Source organism: Elephantulus edwardii, unplaced genomic scaffold, assembly GCF_000299155.1.
Source record: "Elephantulus edwardii isolate Elephantulus edwardi_28Jun2011 unplaced genomic scaffold, EleEdw1.0 scaffold00056, whole genome shotgun sequence".
Lineage (NCBI taxonomy): Eukaryota > Metazoa > Chordata > Mammalia > Macroscelidea > Macroscelididae > Elephantulus > Elephantulus edwardii.
Window position 1 is genome coordinate 6,189,106 of NW_006399806.1, and position 21,078 is coordinate 6,210,183.

The window sequence follows — 21,078 nt, forward strand, 5'->3', positions numbered from 1 at the left end:
AAAAAAAAAGATTTCAAAAGGCAGCACAGGAAGACAATGTAAAATATTACAATGAAATGTGAAAGGAGCTGGAGTCAGAAAATCAAAAGGGCCAAACTCGCTAAGCATTTCTTGAGCTCAAGGAACTAAAGAACAAATTCAAACCCCGAGTTGCTATAATTAAGGATGTTTTAGGCAAAATATTAAATGATCCAGAAAGTATTAAAAGAAGATGGAAAGAGTATACACAGTCACTGTATGGAAAGGAATTGGTAGACACAGAAGAATCTCATGAAACAACGTATGAGCAAGAACCTATGGTGATGAAGGAAGAAGTTTAAGCTGCTTTGAAGGAATTAGCAGAAATAAAGCCCCAGGAATAGATGGTATATTAATTGACGTATTTCAACTAACAGACGTGCTCACCAATTGTGCCAAGAAATCTGGACAGAAACCACTTGGACAATTGACTAGAAGAGATCTATATTTGTTCACATTCCAAAGAAAGGTGACCCAACGGTCTGTGGAAATTATAGAACAGTATCATTGATATCACATGCAAGCAAGATTCTTGTGAAGATCACCCCAAAACGACTGGAAAAGTACATAAGCAGAGAACTTCCAGAAGTCCAGGCTGGGCTTAGGAGGGGTCGTGGTACTAGGGATATTATAGCTAATGTTAGATGGATCAAGGCTGAAAGCAGGAAATACCAGAGAAATGTCTATCTGTGCTTCATTGATTATGCAAAAACATTTGACTGTGTAATCACAACAAAATGTGGCTGACACTGAGAAGAATGGGAATCCCAGAACACTTGATTGTGCTAATGCAAAACCTATACTTGGACCAAGAGGCAGTCATCAAAACACAGCAAAGAAACACTGCATGCTTCAAAATTGGGAAGGGTGTACACCAGGGATGTGTCCTGTCTCCATACCTTTTCAACCTATATGCAAAACAGATTACCTGGGAGGCTGTGCTCTATGAGAAGTGTGGCATCAGGATAGGTGGAAGATCCATCAACAGTCTGTGTTGTGCAGATGACACAACCCTGCTTGCTGAAACTGAAGAAGACCTGAAGCGCCTGCTGCAGAAGGTCAAAAACTACAGCCTTCATTATGGATTAAGGCTCAATATCAAGAAGACAAAGATTTTTACCATTGGACCAACTGGCAGCATCAGGATGGATGGTGAAGAGACTGAGATTGTTCACAGCTTTAGTTTGCTTGGCTCCAGAGTCAACACTCTTGGCACCAGTAGCCAGGAAATTAAAAGACGTACTGCAATGGGAAAGTCTGCTGTTAGGGACCTCTCCAGAGTACTTAAGAGCAACAGTGTGTCTCTGGAGACAAAGGTGCGTCTGGTACAGTCCATGGTCTTTGTAATCACTTGTTATGCATCAGAGAGCTGGACAATGACTAGCGAGAATAGAAGGAGAATTGATGCCTTTAAGCTGTGGTGCTGGAGAAGAGTACTGAATGTACCATGCATGGACTGCTAAGAAAATAAACAGGTTCTTCCAAGAGAGGGTTAAACCAGGCTGCTCCTTGGATCAAGGATTCTGAGGCTTCATCTGACATACTTTGGATATGTTCCAAGGAGGGACCAATCCTTGGAGAAGGACATCATATTTGGGAGAGTGAAGGGACAATTCAGGAGGGGAAGGCCCTCTATGAGATGGACTGATTCAGTGACTGGGGAAATCGGGGTGGGTGTGTAGGAGACCGTGAGATTAGCACAGGACAGAGCAGGTTTTAGGGCTGGTGTACACAGGGTCATTATGAGTCACAGGTGACTTGAGAACACATAACAACAACAACAACAACATACTATCTCTTTAAAAAGGAAAATCCTGGTTAAAAATTCCATGTTTCAAAGATTTGTGTTTATTTTTTCAGACCAGACAATCAAATTGTTGAGCTTCATTTCAAATCTATTAAGCAAAATACACAGAGGTTTGATCCAATCTGTACTTTAACAATCCCTTGGGTGATTTGGATTGCACAGGAAAATTTTAAAACTGGACCACGTTATTTCTCTACATACCACAGCTAATTAATGCTCAATATAATCTAAAAATACAGTATATGAAATTAGGTTAAAAACAAGAGAAATGCGAACTAAGTAGTCTATCACTTGAAACATAATGTATCAATATTCTTTCATTAGCTGTGATAAATGTGATGAAGGTTATCAGTAAGTGACACTGTAACAAGGAAACATATGAGAACTTTCTACTTTATCCTTTTAAGTTTTCTGTAACTATGAAACTATTCTGAAATTAACAATGTCATAACAGAAAAATTGTTACAACTGGAATAACAAACAAACCATACCATTCTGTTTAGTACCACTTTTCTTCAGTTGTCTAAGCAGATTTCCACTTCCTCTCAAAACTGTCTTCAAAGCTCTTAAACCCCAATCATAATGTTGCTGAGGTGTCAAAAGTTCCCTGAGATATGGACATGTTAAGACATCAAGATACAGTAACAAAAAAAAATTATTATCATCCCTGCAGAAACACAACTAATGACACACTGAAAGGAGTCTGAATATTTCATTAAATTTTATAAGGAAATCAATCCCACAAAATTAATATCCATGTAAAAGATAACCTTATATAAACTAGCTGTTTAATAAAGATACTAAAGAAAATTACTATTATCTTCATTCTGAACCTCTCTAGCAACCTTTCAACTTGGCACTGTCTAGTCCTTCCAATCTCTTAAATTATAAGGGAGCCCTGGTAGCCCAGCCCATGGGGAGGAATACCGCCAAGGTCAAAGGCCACTAAAACAAAGATGGGTCATATCTTATCATGAAACTTAAAGCCTGAGAAACCCAGTGGAAGTCAGCTATTAGCCAATTCTGGTTTGATGGGAATGAGGATTTTGGGGAGTGGTTTTTGGGGGTTTTTTCCTTAAATTCTATAGAATAAAGTCTGAGGTTGCCCAAAGAAGATAAAAGTTAATTTCTATTACTAAAAAGAAGACACAAAAGTATAGGATGTCCTAATAAAAGAACAGCATCTTCTGACACTAGTAAATTAGTTCAATAAAAACCACTAATGAATTAGTTAGTAAATTAATTAATAAAAATATCTTTAAGAAAAGAAATATAAATAGAACTTATTAACAGTAAGAAATTTGTTAAAACTAAAATCTTTCATGTCAACCATCTTATTTATGTACAGCATAATCATTAATATGAAAATCACTATGTAGGTGAACTGGGCAAATTTAAGAAATGATAACCATTAACAATAACCAATCATTAAAACAAAAAAAAACCAAAAAAACAATATTTAAAGTTTAAAAACTCACCTAGATAGATTGAAAATCGCTACCAATTTTCTACCCAGTACTTTAGCATCCTTAAAGCCTTCCGAGTACAGAATAACCTCTGCAATAAGTTCATTATCTGGACGAGACATAGCTACTGGCCTAAAAAGTTGTTTAAGATTATCAGGCAGTTTTTGTCTTCCTCCGTAGCCTTTCCCAGCAGGATTCATAGTGATAAAAATTCCAGAATTAGAATTTATTGCCACCTGAAATATTAAGTTAAAATATAAGTATCAAAGATTTGAAATTGTTAATATAAAAGGTTACTAAGAAAAAAAATTTTGCTGACATGTTTCTACATACAAGACTTGACTCTATAATTAACAGTGCCCAACATGCTAATGATCTTGTTACTCAACATATAATAAATTCAATGACAATTATATTGCTATACAAAAATATTCTATAATCAGTTTTTTGAGGCTGGAAGTTTAATATATGACAACTAGTTTGAATGTGTAGTCATTCAACACATACTAAGTAAGACTCTTCTTTGTTCTAAGCACTTTGCTAAATAAGTACTTTGGAGATAATTCTAAACTAAAGTCAGAAAATAGCTCAAACCCTTCTGGAATTGCCTCTTTACTGAATGATAAACAGATGCTCACACTGTGACAAACACTATGACACAGACTTCAAAAACAATCTTAAAATAGTATTTTTAGGAAAACACTAATCATAAAAGCCAAATCAGAATATATGCAAGCAATTATGTAGAAACTCTTAAAGAAGTCATTTAAAAAATCTGGCTATAAAGAAAAGAGAAAAAAAAAGAAAAAGAAAAGAAGGGGGAAATAGCTGGAAAAAGAAATTAAGGAAAATTTTCTTTATTACTGTTATTTTAATTAGTACTGAGATGAAAAATATGCAAAGCATGTGTAAAAACTGATGACAAGTAGATAAAGAAGGCTGAAGTTATATAAAACACAAATGGAAGGATTTGCCCTAGGAGAAAGTAGGCTCTTATTTCTAAGAAGAGAAAAAGTCTGGGGGGTATGGAGAGTGATTGTGGAAGCCAGCAAATCAGATGGCAAAAGATAATTCCCTTGTAATAGCTTTCTTTTATTTTCATTGTAAAGAACGAGTTGAACCATATATAAATAATATATTTACAAGATAAAACTATCCTACTTCCAATAACTTCGGGTTCTCAGCACAGCACATACAAAGAAGCTTGTATGTTCTTTACATAAATTTTAAATTCTAATAATGTGAATAGGTATCACTATGGACCCTAGGCGGCCAAGAGGTAAGAAGTAACACGGCCAACCCAAAGGCAAGCAGTTCAAATCCACCAGCTGCTCTGCCTGTGAAAGATGGGTCATTTTCTTCCATGTGATTTGCTGCCTCTGAAAATCCACTGGACGGTTAACTGTGAGTCAGTTCCAACTCAATGGTACATAACAGAGGGAAGTAAGGAGTAGGGGAAGTAGTTATTGCTTTGATATTTATATAGTGTAGGGATGTAAAAACTATTAACTAGACTTAAATTCAATTCTCAAATACACTATCTACTCTTATTAAATAAAACTTGGTTTCTGCATCCATAAAGTCAGGGGAAGATATTATTGGATAGGGTGTCTTTTTTCCATTTACATGGATCACACTATAAGTTGAAGCCAATTCAACAGCACCTAACAACAACTTTAAAGGACTGTATTAAGAATTGAGGAAGATAATACATGTAGCCTTAGCACAGAACGAGTGCAAAATAAACGCTCAATAAAAGCTAGTGAATTAAAAGACTCGAACTATTCCATATTGAAAGACAATGAATGGTGGAAGTGGATCAAACAAGGAATAAGAAACGTCAAACACATTCCATAGATAAAAAGAACTAACAATGGTTAAACTGGTTAGAAACAGAAAAGCCCGAAGAGAGAATATTGCCCAAGTATCAGTAATACCAATTCTTATAGAATGTAAACTACTCTAATATTTAATAAATTCATTCAATACCTCCTTGCCAAGTAATTCACATACAGTTCTATGATTCTTCAAGGCATCTTGTATTGTTTGAATTTGCATAGATACAGCAGAGAGCACAGCTTCTTCCAATCTATTAAATTCATCAAAACAACCCCAGGCCCCACACTTCACCAAACCAACAAATATTCGTCCCATTGACTTCACGTCGATGCCCTTCAAGATAACAATAGAAATTATAAGCATTAAAAATGATTAAAATCGAATTAATGTCATTTATTCATGAGGTCAGGCAAACTGTTTCCACCATCTTTTCTTCCACTTCTTTTGTTCTTTTTAAAGTAAGGATTAAAGAGGTACTACTTAAAAATAAGGTTCTTGGGTTTATTTTTGATTCTCGGTACTCTTGTATTCTTTTTTTTACTTTATAGGTTTGCTCACAAAGTTTGTACACATTGTGTTTCACACTATTCATTCGTATTGTGTTTCATACAATCATTTCCATTCATTATATTTTAAAAAAATCAATCACCACTGGACCTTGCCCATCATTATCCAATCTTTTCTGTTCCCTACTGGATCCTTCCCATTTCCTTCACACCTCCATCTACCCCCCAAACTATGCATAAACAAAACAAAACAAAATCAAGATTTTTGCTTTCATTATTTTTTAAATACAAAAATAAATTTTACACAGAGTATTCTGATGGCCTAGTGATAAAAAGCTCTGCTGCAATTCCAAAGGCACATAGCTTTAAGCAACCAGTAGGCTCCCAGGAGGATAGTAATCTCTTCCTGTGCTATTTACTCACTCTGAAAACCCCCTGAAGGGTGAGTTATGGGTTGGTTCCAACTGGACAGCACACAATAGCAGCAATGTTCCAAAAACAGCAATATTCAAAGAATTTAAGACTTTTTCTTTTTCTACTTAATATTCAGCTTACTAAAAATATTTTTTATAATGTAATATAAACCTTCAATCTGGACTTAAAATTATTTCTTTATAAATAGTTCCCCTTAGAAACACTTGTAGACTATCACACTGCCATCTAAAACTTCTTTACATTTTAGTTTTCAGTTAAATTCTGTATATAGAAGTAATTGAAAAATACAAATATTTTCAAATAAAGCCACATGAGTTCATTAAACTAATACAAATATATTATTAACACATTATTATAAAATTTGGTAAATAGGTCTATCTACCTCATCGCAATTAAACACTAAAACTTGTCTTCCAAGAAGTCCACCTAAAGCCTTTACTGATTCCGTTTTTCCAGTTCCTGCTGGTCCATAAGGATTTCCTCCCAGTCCCATCTTCATGGCCTGAGTAAGAGTGAGGTAGCACTTATCTGTCAAAGGAGTGTAAACCAGTTTGGGAGCATTTCCCTAGACAAGGAAACACAAAGTCAAAATGTTGTTCATTTTCTAGTCTATATTTATTCATACAGTGTGAGATTCTAGTCAAAAAGGTGAAATACAATAAATAGGTTCAAAGGATGACAAAAGACAAAGTTTGTGTATGCGTATATAAAGAAACTTCCTAGAGCACAAATGAATTTTTGTTCTCAATTAAAATATTCTTGGGCTTTCCAAATAGTTCTCTCTAGTTTTTCTTAAATTTTAATTACATTTCTGTTTTTGTTGGGTACCCATAGCAAAATACACACTGATTCCAATTTCTACAAGTACAATTTAATGGCATGACTGCATCCTTCCTGTGAAAACATTCATTCTTGTCCTTTTCTGAGCTATGCACCATATTAACATAAACTCACAGCTTCCTAAAGTTCCTGTCTAATCCTTCAAGAGTCTATTATTCTCATTTTGATCCTGTATAATTAATTCATAAAAGAGCTTAACATTAAAAGAAGATCTTTTTTTACTAGTTATGCTAAATTATTGTTCAGATTTAAGGTGACTTTGGGGTACATTTTTAGTTTAGGATTAAAGATTAATGTAGGCTAGAGATTTAGGAGGTAAGACATGTTTCATAGCTCCAGAAAATCCATAGTCCACTGGAATAGGAAACTGTTTTTCTCAGTATTATAAATTATAAACTGTGTGAATTAAAATCTTTTTACAAGTGTGCAAAATTAGAGTATCAACTGCACGACCCTATGCTCAATTTCTTGATAACAACAAAAAGATACCATTTCAAGACAACTCCAAAAATATCTGGTGAGAATTCCTTTATAAATTCTAGAATTCACAGTTATTTCTCTTAATTTACTATCTCCATGAATATAACAATTTTAGGGACTTAAAAATGTAATTAACTTAAAATATTCTTTAAGAAATTAATAATATTAATTTTTCAACTATATCTCAATATTTCTACTAAATTATGGGCAAAGATAGTCTAAATCCCAGCCACAGTTTGTAGGCTTATTCTTCATTTGGGTAGACAAAACCACAACTAAACATGCACTTCTTTTTTGAAAGAGCCAAATGGCAGCTCTACAAATAAATGCTTATTAAGAAATTGCCAAATATATTCTGATGATTGAGACAAAAAAAGGATACATCTGGGTTTTCTCACAACAATTATATTAACTATACAATTTGCTTTAAAATCTTTTACTTCACAAACTAATATAATTTTGCAAAAATATTTTAGCATATTTAGAATTGTTCTCATTCTGGTATTGTGTTAAGAAGGCAAAAACAAATTGTTTCTAGTAAAATTTCCTACATTCAATCTCCATTTCAAATCTCAAATTCCATATAACTGCCTGCCACTCTAAGAAAAATGGAAGGATTCATTACAACACTGGCAATATGCAACATTTTAGAAAATAGCATATTTTTAGCTACATGACAGTTTTAAAATCAGGGAAAGAGCAAGAAAACTATAACATAAAATATAAAAGGTAAATTCTTGACACAAAAGATAGCTCTCATCCAAAAGCACATGTAAAAGAAATAATTTTATTAATTTAGAAATAAATAATTTCTAAACGGAAATATGCAGTACTTCTGAAAACACTCATACCTGATACTCGTAAGTATATTGAAGTTCAGAATCCACCATTTGAACATAACATGTGTCATCACTTTTCATATAGAATCTAACTTGTTTATTCCAAGCCCAATCTTCAGTTGTATGAACTTGAACTTGATTCAATTGCTTCACCACATCAATATTATGAATAATGTCAAGAATTAGCGCTTTAAGCTTGAGCTCCAGAATGCAAGTTTCTATATACAAAATAAAACAGAGAAAAGTGTTGAGCCATGAATTATATACTTTTAATTAGGTACATTCAGATAATTTCTAAATTAATTAAAACGTAATTTTTAAAATATTTGGATGATACAACAAAAGAAGAATACATGGGGAAAAAAATTTTAAACACAAAAGTGTCGAATTCACCAGTAACAAAGAAATAAGAACTTAGTGTGTGAAATGGAGACATAAAAATTGAACGGGAAAGAGGTTTATAGTTCTGAGATAAAGTAATCATACTACATATTTTCTCTCTATTTCTATACAGATAAAATATCCTGGGCACTATGTACCGAGTCATTATTAGTTAAAGCAAGAATATTAGGATGAAGATCAGCATTAGAAGTATTACCAACCACTGATAATTTATCATTTTTCCCCCTCTCTGATATCCTCATGCTTGAAATTAATGTGACCAGAAATTACATTAATGCAGACAAAAAGAATCCTAGGAGAAACCATTTAGACAGAGTTAAGGATTCAAAACAGGGTCTCCTTTCTGGTAGTGAAGTGCTGGCAGCTGTAACTCAAAATGAAACTAAACCTTCATTCAAGGAATGAATTCTTATTGGACTTCCCATGCCAGAAACACTGGGAAGTGTGGTTGGTCTTGGAATTGCTGGAAGCAGGGGCAGGTGGCGGCATGACTGACTTAAAGGGAACTAACTAGTTCTGTGTTGTAGAAAATGAAGATTGCCCCCCTCCCATGGAGATGCACTGCTCCCATGCCATCAGCACTCTCAGAGGTTGTACCTGCAGCCTGAATCTCATCCAATCAATTGTCTGCTTAAACAAATAACACAACGTTCTGTCCGTTAAACAACTAGAGGATTTAAACAAGACACAGATATTTAAAGAAACTATTTACCGTACAAAGGCATTTGACTGTGTGGATCATAACAAACTGTGGCTGACTCTGAGAAGAATGGGAATCCCAGAACATTTAATTGTGCTAATGCGAAACCTATACTTGGACCAAGAGGCGGTAGTCAGAACAGAGCAGAGTAACACTACATGGTTCAAAATTGGGAAGGGTGTACGCCAGGGATGCATCCTGTCTCCATACCTTTTCAACATGTATGCAGAGCAGATTATCCGAGAGGCTGGGCTCTATGATGAGAATTGTGGCATCAGGATTGGTGGAAGATCTATTAACAATCTGCGTTATGCAGAAGACACACCCCTGCTTGCTGAAACTGAGGAGGACCTCATGCACTTGCTGTGAAGGGTCAAAGACTGCAGCCTTCAGTATGAACTGAGGCTCAATGTCAAGAAGACAAAGATTCTCACTACTGGACCAATTGGCAGCGTCAGGATGGATGACAAAGAGATTGAGAGTGTTCACAGCTTCAGTTTGCTCGGCTCCACAGTCAACACTCTTGGCACCAGCAGTCAGAAAATCAAAAAGCGTATCGCGATGGGAAAGTCTGCCGTTAGGGACCTCTCTAAAGTACTCAGGAGCAACAGTGTCTCTCTGGAGACTAAGGTGCACCTGATACAGGCCATGGTATTTGCAATCGCTTGTTATGCATCAGAGAGTTGGACAATGACTAGGGAGGACAGAAGGAGAGTGGATGCTTTTGAGCTGTGGTGCTGGAAAAGGGTACTGAATGTACCATGGACTGCCAGGAAAACAAACAGATTCATCTTGGAGAGGATTAAACCAAGCTGCTCCTTGGAGGCAAGGATTCTGGGGCTTCGTCTGACATACTTTGGACATGTTGCCAGGAGGGACAGGTCCTTGGAGAGGGACATCATGCTTGGGAGGGTGGAGGGATGGCGCAGGAGGGGAAGACCCTCTATGAGATGGATTGATTTGGTGACTGGGGTAATCAGGATGGGTGTGTCAGAGGCGGTGTGGTTGGCGCAGGATAGAGCAGGGTTTAGGGCTATTGTGCATAGGGTCGCTATGAGTCGCAAGCGACTCGACGGCACATAACAACAACAACAACAACATTTACCATACAAAGAATGAAAATAAATCTCTATTTCTATAAAACTAACCAATCAATAAATACTGGTGTTGAGACAACAGATGTTAGAATTATCTGTAAAGTACATTAAAGCAAAAATGCTTTAAATGTAAAATATAAACGTTCTTGAAACAAAAGAAGAAAACAGAATGCTCAGAAAAGAAAAAAACATAAAAGAACAAACTAGAATGTTACACACACACACACACACACACACACACACACAAACCCTAAAGGGAACTCTGGTGGCCTAGTAGCAAGAAGCTGCACTGCAATTCCAGAGGTGCACGGTTCAAATCCACCAGATGTTCTGCTGGAGAAGGAGGGACAATCTCCTCCTATACCAGTCAGATCCAAATTGACAGTACATACATACACACACACACACACACACACACACAAATACAAAACCAGACATTTTAAAAAAACAATCACTAGTGAGTTTCAATCACAAGATAATGACAGTGAAGTTGAAGATAAAGTAATGCAAATTATTAAAACGGTTGCTGTTGTTATGTGCCATCAAGTCATCTGCAACTTATAAGGACCCTATGGACAACAGCTCTGGAGCTTGCCCTGTGCTGAGCCAGTCTCACTGACTCAAACATCCCCATTTCCCCAGTTACTTTATCAATCCCTCTCATCTGCAGTCCTTCTCTCCTGTGCTGTCCCTTCATCTTCCAAGCGTGATGTCCTTCTCCAAGGAAGGTCTTTCCCAGTCATGTACCCAAAGTATGAGAGATGTGGCTTCAAAATCTTAAGCTCTAAGGAGAAACTTGGTTACACTCTCTCTAAGAAAGACCCATTTATTTTCTTGGTGGTCCATGGTATGTTCAAGACTCTTCTGCAGCACCACAACCAAAGGCATAGGTTCTTCTGCTGTCATCCTTAATTACTATCCAGCTCACTGAAGCATAGCAAGTAATTGCAAAGACCATGGCCTTGATAAGTTGCACCTTAGTCTTTACTGACATCATTGCTTCTCAGTACTCTGGAGAGGTCCCTGTCAGTCGATTTTCCCTGTGCAATTCATCTTTTGATTTCCTGACTGTTGGTGCCAAGAGTGTTGACTGTGGAGCCAAGCAAACTGTAATTGTTAACAACTTCAATCTCTTCTCCATGAATCATGATGCAACTAATTGAGCAAGGGGTGAAAAATCTTTGTCTTTTTGATGCTGGGCTTTAATCTATATTGAAGACAACAGTCCTTGACCTTCTGCAGCAAGCACTTCAGGTCCTTCTCAGTTTTAGGAAGTAAGTTTGTATCATCTGCAAAACATAGGTTGTTGATGAGTCTTCCTCCAATCCTGATGGCCACATTCTTCTTCATAAAGACCAGCCTCCCGAATGATCTGTTCTACATATAGACTGAAAAGGTATGGAGACAGAACACATCCCTGACCCACTCCTTTTTTTATTTTGAAACATGGAGTGTTTCCTTGCTTTGTTCTGAGGACTGCTTCCTCATCTGAGTATAGCTGAGCATAATCAAGTGTTCTGGGATTCTCACTCTTCTCAAGGTTATCTATAATTTGTTGTGATCCACATAATCAAATGCCTTTGCATAGTCAATGAAACACAGATAGACATTCCTCTGGTACTCTGTTTGCTTTCACAGAAGATTCATCTGACATTGGTGATAATGTCTCTAGTGCCACACCACTTTTAAACCCAGCTTGTATTTCTGGTAGTTTTCTGTCAGTGTACTGTTCCAAATATTTCTAGATAGTTTTCAGCAGAATTTTGCTTGTGCTTTATATTAGTGATACTGTTCTATAATATCCATACTCTGTCGGGTCACCTTTTTTGGGAATGAGAATAAATATGGATCTCTTCCATTGATTGGCCAAGTAGTTGTCCATCAGATTTCTTGGCACAACCTGGTGAGCACAACCAGAGCAGCATCTGTTTTTTAAAATATGTCAGCTGGTATTCCATCAATTCCTGGGCCTTATTTTTGTCCAGGTCCTTCAGAGCAGCCTGAACTTCCTTCGTCACTACTGTCTCTTGATCATATGTTGCTTCTTGAAATTCTTCTCTGTCAGCCAAACAAAATGAAAAAACTGAGAAAATAAATTGAACAAAGCCTCAAAGACCTTAGAGATAGTACAAAAATATTGGGAATTCATGTTATGAGAGTCCCAGAAGGAAAGAATGGCATAACTAAAACATAAACACACATTCTCACAAAAACCACAACCTACACTCTCAAAGGCACAAAGAATACAAACTTCCTAAATTTGGTAATAAATATACTTTGAAGGGAGCTCTTGTGGCCAAGTGGTAAGAAGCTGCACTGCAATTCTGAAGGCACACATTTCAAACCCACCAGCTGCTCCACAGGAGAAGGATGTGCAATCTCCTTCTGTGAGATTAACTACTTCTGAAATCTTGCCATATGGCCATCTATGGGTTGGTTCCAACTCAATGGCACACAAAAACAAACCTATAAATTTGAGACATTCTGAGAAGATAAATGCAAAACAAGCAAGAAAAAAAAATTTATATGTTCAGATAACATTAGTCAAACTACTGCTAACTAAAGAAAACAACAGTCTTAAAAACAACCACAGAAATAATAAAAACCCCAACACTTATGAGAAAATTCTTATTCAAACTGTGATTTCTCATCAGAAACCACAGAAGACAGAAGAAAACAGAATAACATTTCTTAAATATCCGAAAGAATTGTCAAGCAAGAATTTATTCCCAGAAAAAAATGTTTCTTCAAACACAAAGGTATAATTAAAGACATTTTATAATAGAAAAAATAGACCAGAGTAACCTGAAACATGAGAAATCAAGGAAAAACAACAACATCTGATAATACATTACATTTACCCAGTTACATTTCTTAAAATACAATGTAATGATTTAAATCAAATATATAGTCTGTTTCATTTTGATATATAAAAGACAAATACAACATAAAAAGGGCCCAGCCTCAGTAGAAGACACAGGTACACCTTAAGCACTGATTACTGAGACTTGAGGAAGAAAAGGCCCCCAGGAGCATCCCTGGGAAGTTTCTAGCTCTCGTTAGAGACTCTGGCAGTTAAGGCAAAAGTAGCCCCTTCCTCCTAGCCTCAAGAGAAGATACAGGTACACCCAGAGCACCCACACCAACCACCAACAGAGTTTCAAGCAGCATTCCTGGGAAGTTCCCAGCTCCCATCAGAGGTTTTGTTTGTTCAGGGGGAAAGAAACCCCATCCCTAGCCACTTCACATAATGTCATGGAATTAGCAGCTAGAATCAAACATTATTTAAAAAAAAAAGAAAAAACCTTCTCCTTTAAAAAAGCAGGCTAGACAGAGGATAACTAACCAATGAATAACTAGAGACAAGAAGATAGAAGAGTGGTGTCAAAGATTTATTGTTTAAAATGTCTTTCCTAAACATTGATTAACTGTTTATTTTGTGTTGAAGTATTTATTGTCATGAGGATATAGGATTAATATGGAATACATCTACTAGAAGCTTATATAAGTTCATGGGCATTCAAGGCTCTTTTGGAAACAACCACTAATGAAATACTATAAAGCACTAATGAACAACAATTTTGAAAAACACTATATAAAATGTGAGAGAGTCTAGATAGCATTATAGTGAGTGAAATATTTCAATCACATTAGGATAAATACTGCATAAGACCGCTATTGTAAAAATATGAGGGTAACTAAGCAAGATATATATAAATATTCAAAAGAAGAAGGGGACTAGAAGAAGGAGGGAGCAGAAAAGCAGAAGGAGGAGACAATTGGGATATCAGAGGTTGGTGGAGGGGCGCATGTATAGAAATGGTAAATGCTCAATGGGGACTTGAAAACACAGGGTGATAATAGTCATAAATCAATAATTATTATATAAAATATTATGTATGTGAATGATTACTTATAAAAGCAAAGTACATGTATAAAACACAATGTATATACATGATTACTTACAAAGCAATAAAACAATTTTTAATAAAAAAGGAAAGGAAAACCATTTTAAAAAGGAAGAATAAAGAAATCTCTTGGTGATAATATTTCTATATCTACTTAAAGAAGGAAAATATTTTGCTCTAAGTATAAAACAAGAAATTAAATATGCATAAGATAACTCCTATGGTAACCAACAAAACTACATAAATGGAAACTCTAACAGTTAGAAATAAAATAGATAAATTAAGACTGAGTACTAAAATAATGTTCAAATATAAAAAATAGGCAAAAAGAGGGACGTTTTTCCATACCAGTATTTCCTGGATCCTCAGAACTTGTATCAATGTTAGTGTAATGCTCTAACTTATTCACCAGTTGTGTTTCTATCTGATGAAGACTATGATCTTTAATAGCATTTTCTACATCTTCAGTGAATTTAATCTGTTCTGCCAAGCAGAGTATCTATGTAATAAAATGAAAATTTTATTTTAGAAAGGTGATATATTCTCAGTATTTTGAAATATTTACATACATTTTTCAAGGTTAAGGAAAAACACTTTTTCCCAAGTTTCTAATTATTTACTGAATCTCCACCTGAAAATCTTACTAACACCTTGAAAATTAGTGAGAGCATCATAGGATAGAAAAAGAAAACACTGTAAAGTACAGGGTAAGTCTACTTTTCAAAATTCATCACACACTATTCATGCAAAGTCTTTTTTCTAGTCTTTGAAATCACCAATCTTCTTGTGAGCCTTTCCAGGCATATGTAATTTCTGATGCTTGCAGACCTATGTAATTTCTTATCCTTTATAGGTCTATGTAATTTCTTACCCTGAGCTTCCTCATAAATGGCTTCTCTCTAACTGGTAAGATGCAAAGAAATCAAAGTATGATAACCAAATAAACTCACGTCTGTTAGTCAATTCTGAAGCTCAGAAACCCTACAGGGTAGAAATAATAGGGTAAAACTAGCCAGTATGGTTTTCTAAGATGCTTTAATTCTTTATGTAAGCAGAGCTGATAGTTTTAAAATGCTGACCATTGGGTGGTATTTGAACACTTAACCACTGACCCATTGTTGTTGTTGTTGTTATGTGCCATCAAGTCACTTGCAACTCATAGTGACCCTATGTACAAGAGCTCTATATGCTCTTCTATCCTGTGCCAACCTAGCCATCTCAGACGTACTTATTCCCACCGCTCCAGTCACAGAATCAATCCATCTCATCAAAGGTCTTCCTCTCCTTAGGGCTCCTTAAAATCGAGATCTGTCTAAGTCTCTATAGGCTTAATGGTAAGGAGCTGCACTGTCAATGTAAAGGTACACAGTCTTAACCCACTAGCTGCTCTGCGGGAGAAAGATGGGCAATCTCCTCCTGTGTGATTTACTGCCTCTGAAAACTACTGAAGGGTTAAGTGATGAGTCAGTTCTGACTCAATGGTTGTCTGTTGTTGTTATGTGCTGTTGAGTCGCCTGCAACTCATAGTGATCCTATGTACAACAGCCCTAAACCCTGCTCCGTCCTGTGTCAATTTCAACGTCTCCAACACACCTACCCTGATTACCCCAGTCACTGAATAAATCCACTTCATAGAGGGTCTTCCTCTTCTGCACTGTCTCTCCACCCTCCCAAGCATGATGTCCCTGTGCAAGGACTGAACCCTCCTTGCAACATGTCCAAAGTATGTCAGACGAAGCTTCAGACTCCTTGCCTCAAAGGAGCACACAACAATAAATCTCTAAAAGTGATATCTGCAAATAAAAAGTATCAATGGGCTTGGAACTAAGAGTGACATCCACTTCAGAAACAGCATGCCTCTGGAAACTGTATGAACGTAGAGAAGTGATGATAGCTATAGAACAGGGTTCAGGTCTCGCTATGAGGTATGCTCGACTCAACAGCACTTAACAACAATAACAATAATGGATCAAGTTGGCTGTCACTATATAAAACATGAAATATTATTAATTCTATTTGAGATATTTTCTGTAATAACACAATTGTAAGTGGGCTTCTAATGTATCAAACTATAAATTTCAATGCCTGTTGTAAGTTGCATCGCAAACCGAAATGTGATGCCTTGCTGGCAATTTGAATTCACCAGTGGCTCCTTGAGAAAGATGGACAATCTCCTCCTATAGGATTTATGGCCTCTGAAAATTTGCTGAAGTGTCAGCTGTGAGTCAGTTCCAATTTGACTACAATGAGTTTTTTACTTTTTCCTGAATATTAACACAGTAGTACATACAGGATCATATAAGATCAGTCCTAACTAGCAGCAAAGCAAGTGTGTAGTATTCTAGCATGTGCTCCTATTAACACTAAACTTTATCAGCTCTATAGGCCACCATATGGCCCAATTCTTAGATTCACTGTCAAACAGTTCAGTACCATGATGACACTTCAGACCAGGGCTAATAATTCACCAAGTTCATGACAGTTCTAAACTTTTAAATCACTTCAAAGAAAGCAAGGAGATATGCTTAGATCATGTACCTCTCCAATCATGATAGACTAATCACTTGAAATTAGGAATCCACTACATGCTTCATTCCTCCCTCTCCACTCCATTCATTTACCGGCCTTAGTTGCTTAAATCTCAGTATGCCTTCTACTTGAAAGCATTTTAGTTACGGCAAACTAATGGAGCTAGAAGAGAAATTTATCATTATGCAGATCACCTCCTACAGTTTACACTTGAAGGAACTGAGACGCAGAATTTGAGCATTATATACATGCTAACTTTTTTTTAATTAATTTAGTTTGTTTATTTTTCATTTCAATGAACATCTACAGAGATTTTGGAATCCCATTCATTCATTGTTGCACCCTTCTCCCCGCACAAACCCCTCCCCCATTCCCCCGTTTGCTCCTCTCCTTGAAAAGCAAAAGAAAAACTCCCTCATTGGTACACAATCCCCCCCGCACCTCCCCAAACCGCACCCTCTACCCCCAAATATAATCCACTCTGCAACCCTCATTGCATACTCCTATGATAAAAATAATGCCTTAAAATATAATACATGCTAACTTTTAAATAAAGACAAAGAAAAAAGTTGCTAGCAAGGAGCTCTAATGGCATAATAAACAACATATTTGGCTGCTGAAGATGTAGATAATTTGAATTTACAAGTCATTCCAGGGGAGACAGATGAACAGCTTTCTTCTACAAAACTATATCGCTTCAGAAACACAGCAGAGCATCAAAATGAACTAACTCAAGGCATTGGTTTTGGTTTTTGGGATTCCTGGCCTCCTGTCCTTTATGTACAGAATTTTTCCATGACACTATGCTTATCTATATAATTCAATGCACAAGCTCCCTTACCTGGGAAGGAAACAGAGATGGATCAATTGCACCTTGAGAACTTCTTCCGGTAGTAACACATTCTTTCAACAACTGTTTCAGAGTTTCTTTCATTTCCAAGGATAAATCATTTAACCAAGTCTGAAAACAAAAAAAATAACATATACAAGTTATAAAAACATATGTAATCTACTGGCTATCTTACAATGATTATAAATTCTTATTGATTGCCAACTCTTCAAATCAATCATAGATTATATACTATTTTATTAATAAATGGTTTCAATAGCTTGAAAAGAACAATATTTTGATCTCTGTGGATACTGATACACGTGAAAATTCACAAACTTGCTAGTAATTACTGTATACAATCCATATGCATATACAGTATTTATAAGCAAATATAATCACCATATTACAAATGTATATAAATATTTTATATATAAATAACTACCTATAAATACACATACGTTTAAAAAGGAGCCTATTCACTTTTCATGATAAGCCAAGACAGAAATTTGGGCCAATAGACTAAAGCCCAAGTGTCTTAGTCCCGTGACTCGTGCTATCCTGGTGACCTTATATTAAAAAAGAAATTGCTTCATCATAATGATCTCTGGTATCTGAGGCTGGGTCAATTCTTTAAATAAAATCATTTTGGCTTCAAAGTCAAAACAATATATTCTTTCAAGTACCTGATTATAGCTTAAATAATAATGATTAGTAGTAAATATTAATATATGCAGCCACTTCCTAATAACTTTAAAAGTATATACCAAGATAAAAAACACAATCCAAAAATAATTTTGCTTAAAATAATCATTAGTTTAAATCAACTATAAGTCCTAGTTTTTTTTTCATTTTCTATCACATCTTTATTTACTTTCTAGTATTAAAAGTAGCTTGGACCTATGCTCAAAAGCAATTAAAGCTAAATAGTGAGAATCTGTTTCTCAGAATGAGGCAACAGATGATTAACAAGTTAATCATCAAAAAGGTTGCAGAATTACAGCTCTTCCTGTGCTGGCAGAACTCCAGTACAGCTGGGGGAAAAGAATCTTTCTCTTTCTCTCGTTCAGTCTGCTCCCAATAAAATTACCCAGAAAAGAAAAACCAAAAAAAAATATCTTCAATGATCACTGGAGTAACAGCTAAACATCTATGTATATAAGCATCTAATTCAATGTCCAATAAAATGCTGAGATCTATGTTGCTGTTATTGTTAAGTGGCATCTACTTACTCATAGGAACCCGGTAAATGACAGATCAAAACCTTGCCCTATCCTACACCATCTTGAAAATCTTGGCCACACTCAAGTTCTGGTGACTGTTGCAGTCACCATGTCAATCCATCTCTTTGAGAGTCTTCTCGTTTATCTGACCCTCTTCATTTCCAATGATGATGTCTTTTTCGAAGGACTAGGGCTTCTTCTATTAACATGTTCAAAGTTTATGGGATATATGTAAGTCATTTCCTTATCCTTGCGTCTAAAAAACACTTAGTTGCACTTTTTCAAAGAAAGATTTGTCTTTAAGTAGTCATGGAATATTCAATACTCTTTACCAACATCACAATTCAAAGGCATCAATTCTTCAATCTTCCTTATTCACATTCTAAGTTTCATATCGATGTGAAGCAACTAAAAATAATATAGCTTGGGTCAGGCACACTTTAGTCTTTAAGTGACATCCTTGCTCTTCAGTTTACTGAAGAGGTCCTTGAAAGCAGATTTGTCTTATACTTTTTTTTATTTCTTGACCACTGGCCTCATGAATGTTGACTGTGGGATCAAGTAAAATGAAATTACAGACTTCACTCGTTCCTCCACCTATCATGTTCTTGCCTATTGGCCCAGCTGTGAAAATTTTCGTGTTCTTCTACAATGAGAGGTAATCTATACTGAAGGCTGCAAACTTTGATTTTCTTTAGTAAGTGCTTTTAAAGTCTCTTCACTTTCTGAAAGCAAGACTGTGTCAACTGTGTAACTTGGGTTGCTGATGAGTCTTCCTCCACTCCTCATACCTCATAATGCTTCATATAATTCAGATTCTCAAATTATTTGCTCAGGATATTTATCAAATTGATATGGAAAAAAGATACAGCATGTTTCAAAAACTCTACTGTCAAGTTGAAACCAATTCATAACTGACCCTCAAGCAGGTTTTAGCACAGAGGAGACTGACAGAAAAAGAAATAATGCCTTTGCAGAAGAGTCTTAAACATATAATGGACCACCAAGAAATAAAGGTTTGCCTTGGAGCGGGTGAAACCAAGTTTCTTCTTGGAGGCTAGGAATTTAAAGCTCCGTCTCACATTTGGGCACATGGGCAGGAGAGACCGATTCTTGGAGAAGGACATCATGCTCGGAGGGGTGGAGGGACAGTGCAGGAGAGAAAGACCCCAGATGAGATGGACTGATACAGTAACTAGGGCAATGGAGGTAGTGTGTCAGAGTCAGTGAGACTGGTTCAGGACAGAGCAAGCTTCAGAGCTGCTGTATAGGGTCTCTATACGGCACAAAACAACAACAATCCCTGAACGATATCAGGGTTTGATGCCCCAAAGAGGAGGACTAGGACTACTTAAATCAATAGTGATTGTTCTCAAAATGTCCTTGTTTCTACTATGCTTGTTTACTAAATCATATCCTGTACAATTTATATTTTAAGGATGAAAAAGAGCAAAGACTTACTTAATACTTATGTCCAAGCACTATAGATGAAAAATTATTATATAATATATATTAGGTAATAAAATGGAAGAATTACAGAGTATTTAATGGACTGCTAAGAGAATAAACAAATCCAACCTGGAGAGAGTGAAACCAGGCTGTTCTTTGGTAGCAAAGATTTTGAAGCTCCATCTGACATACTTTGGGGACCAGTCCTTGGAGAGCAACATCATGCTTGGAAAGGTGGAGGGACAGAGCAAAAGGGGAAGGCCCTGGATGAGATGGATTGACTCAGTAGCTGGGGCAATAGGGGTAAGTATGTCAGAGATGATGAAATCGGCTCAAGATAGACCAGAGTTCAGAACTGTTGTATATAAGCCACTATGAGTCAGACTTGATTTGGTGGCACATACAACAACAACAAGCACTATAGAATGTATACAATGTATACATTTATCCAATTTTATTTCCAAAATAAATTTCTGGCAAAGGTCAACATCAAGATTGCCATTTTACAGATAAGATAAATGAGGCTTTAATTAACTAACAAGATATGGAGGTAACACAGAGCTAACAAGATATGGAGGTAAAAGTAAAAATCTATCTTTTTTTTACATCAAAGTAAAGGATTTTTCATTATTACATACTACTTTTTAAAGATTAAAATATCCACATTCTTTCTACTATCAAAATACTCTAGCCAAAACAATGAATGTATGC

The 21,078-nt window shown here is 36.0% G+C and overlaps 1 protein-coding gene across 1 annotated transcript in view; it reads right to left on the reverse strand.

The window, feature by feature from the left end:
• The window catches only part of DYNC2H1 (dynein, cytoplasmic 2, heavy chain 1), a 440,751-nt gene that overhangs the window by 313,460 nt on the left and 106,213 nt on the right, over positions 1–21,078 (reverse strand). The window contains exons 29-35 of the mRNA XM_006887344.1: positions 17,708–17,827; positions 14,686–14,836; positions 8,243–8,448; positions 6,454–6,636; positions 5,281–5,463; positions 3,304–3,527; positions 2,317–2,432 (exon numbers count right to left, since the gene is read on the reverse strand). Of these exons, the coding sequence (XP_006887406.1) occupies positions 2,317–2,432; positions 3,304–3,527; positions 5,281–5,463; positions 6,454–6,636; positions 8,243–8,448; positions 14,686–14,836; positions 17,708–17,827 (1,183 nt within the window). The remainder of the gene's footprint in view (positions 1–2,316; positions 2,433–3,303; positions 3,528–5,280; positions 5,464–6,453; positions 6,637–8,242; positions 8,449–14,685; positions 14,837–17,707; positions 17,828–21,078) is intronic.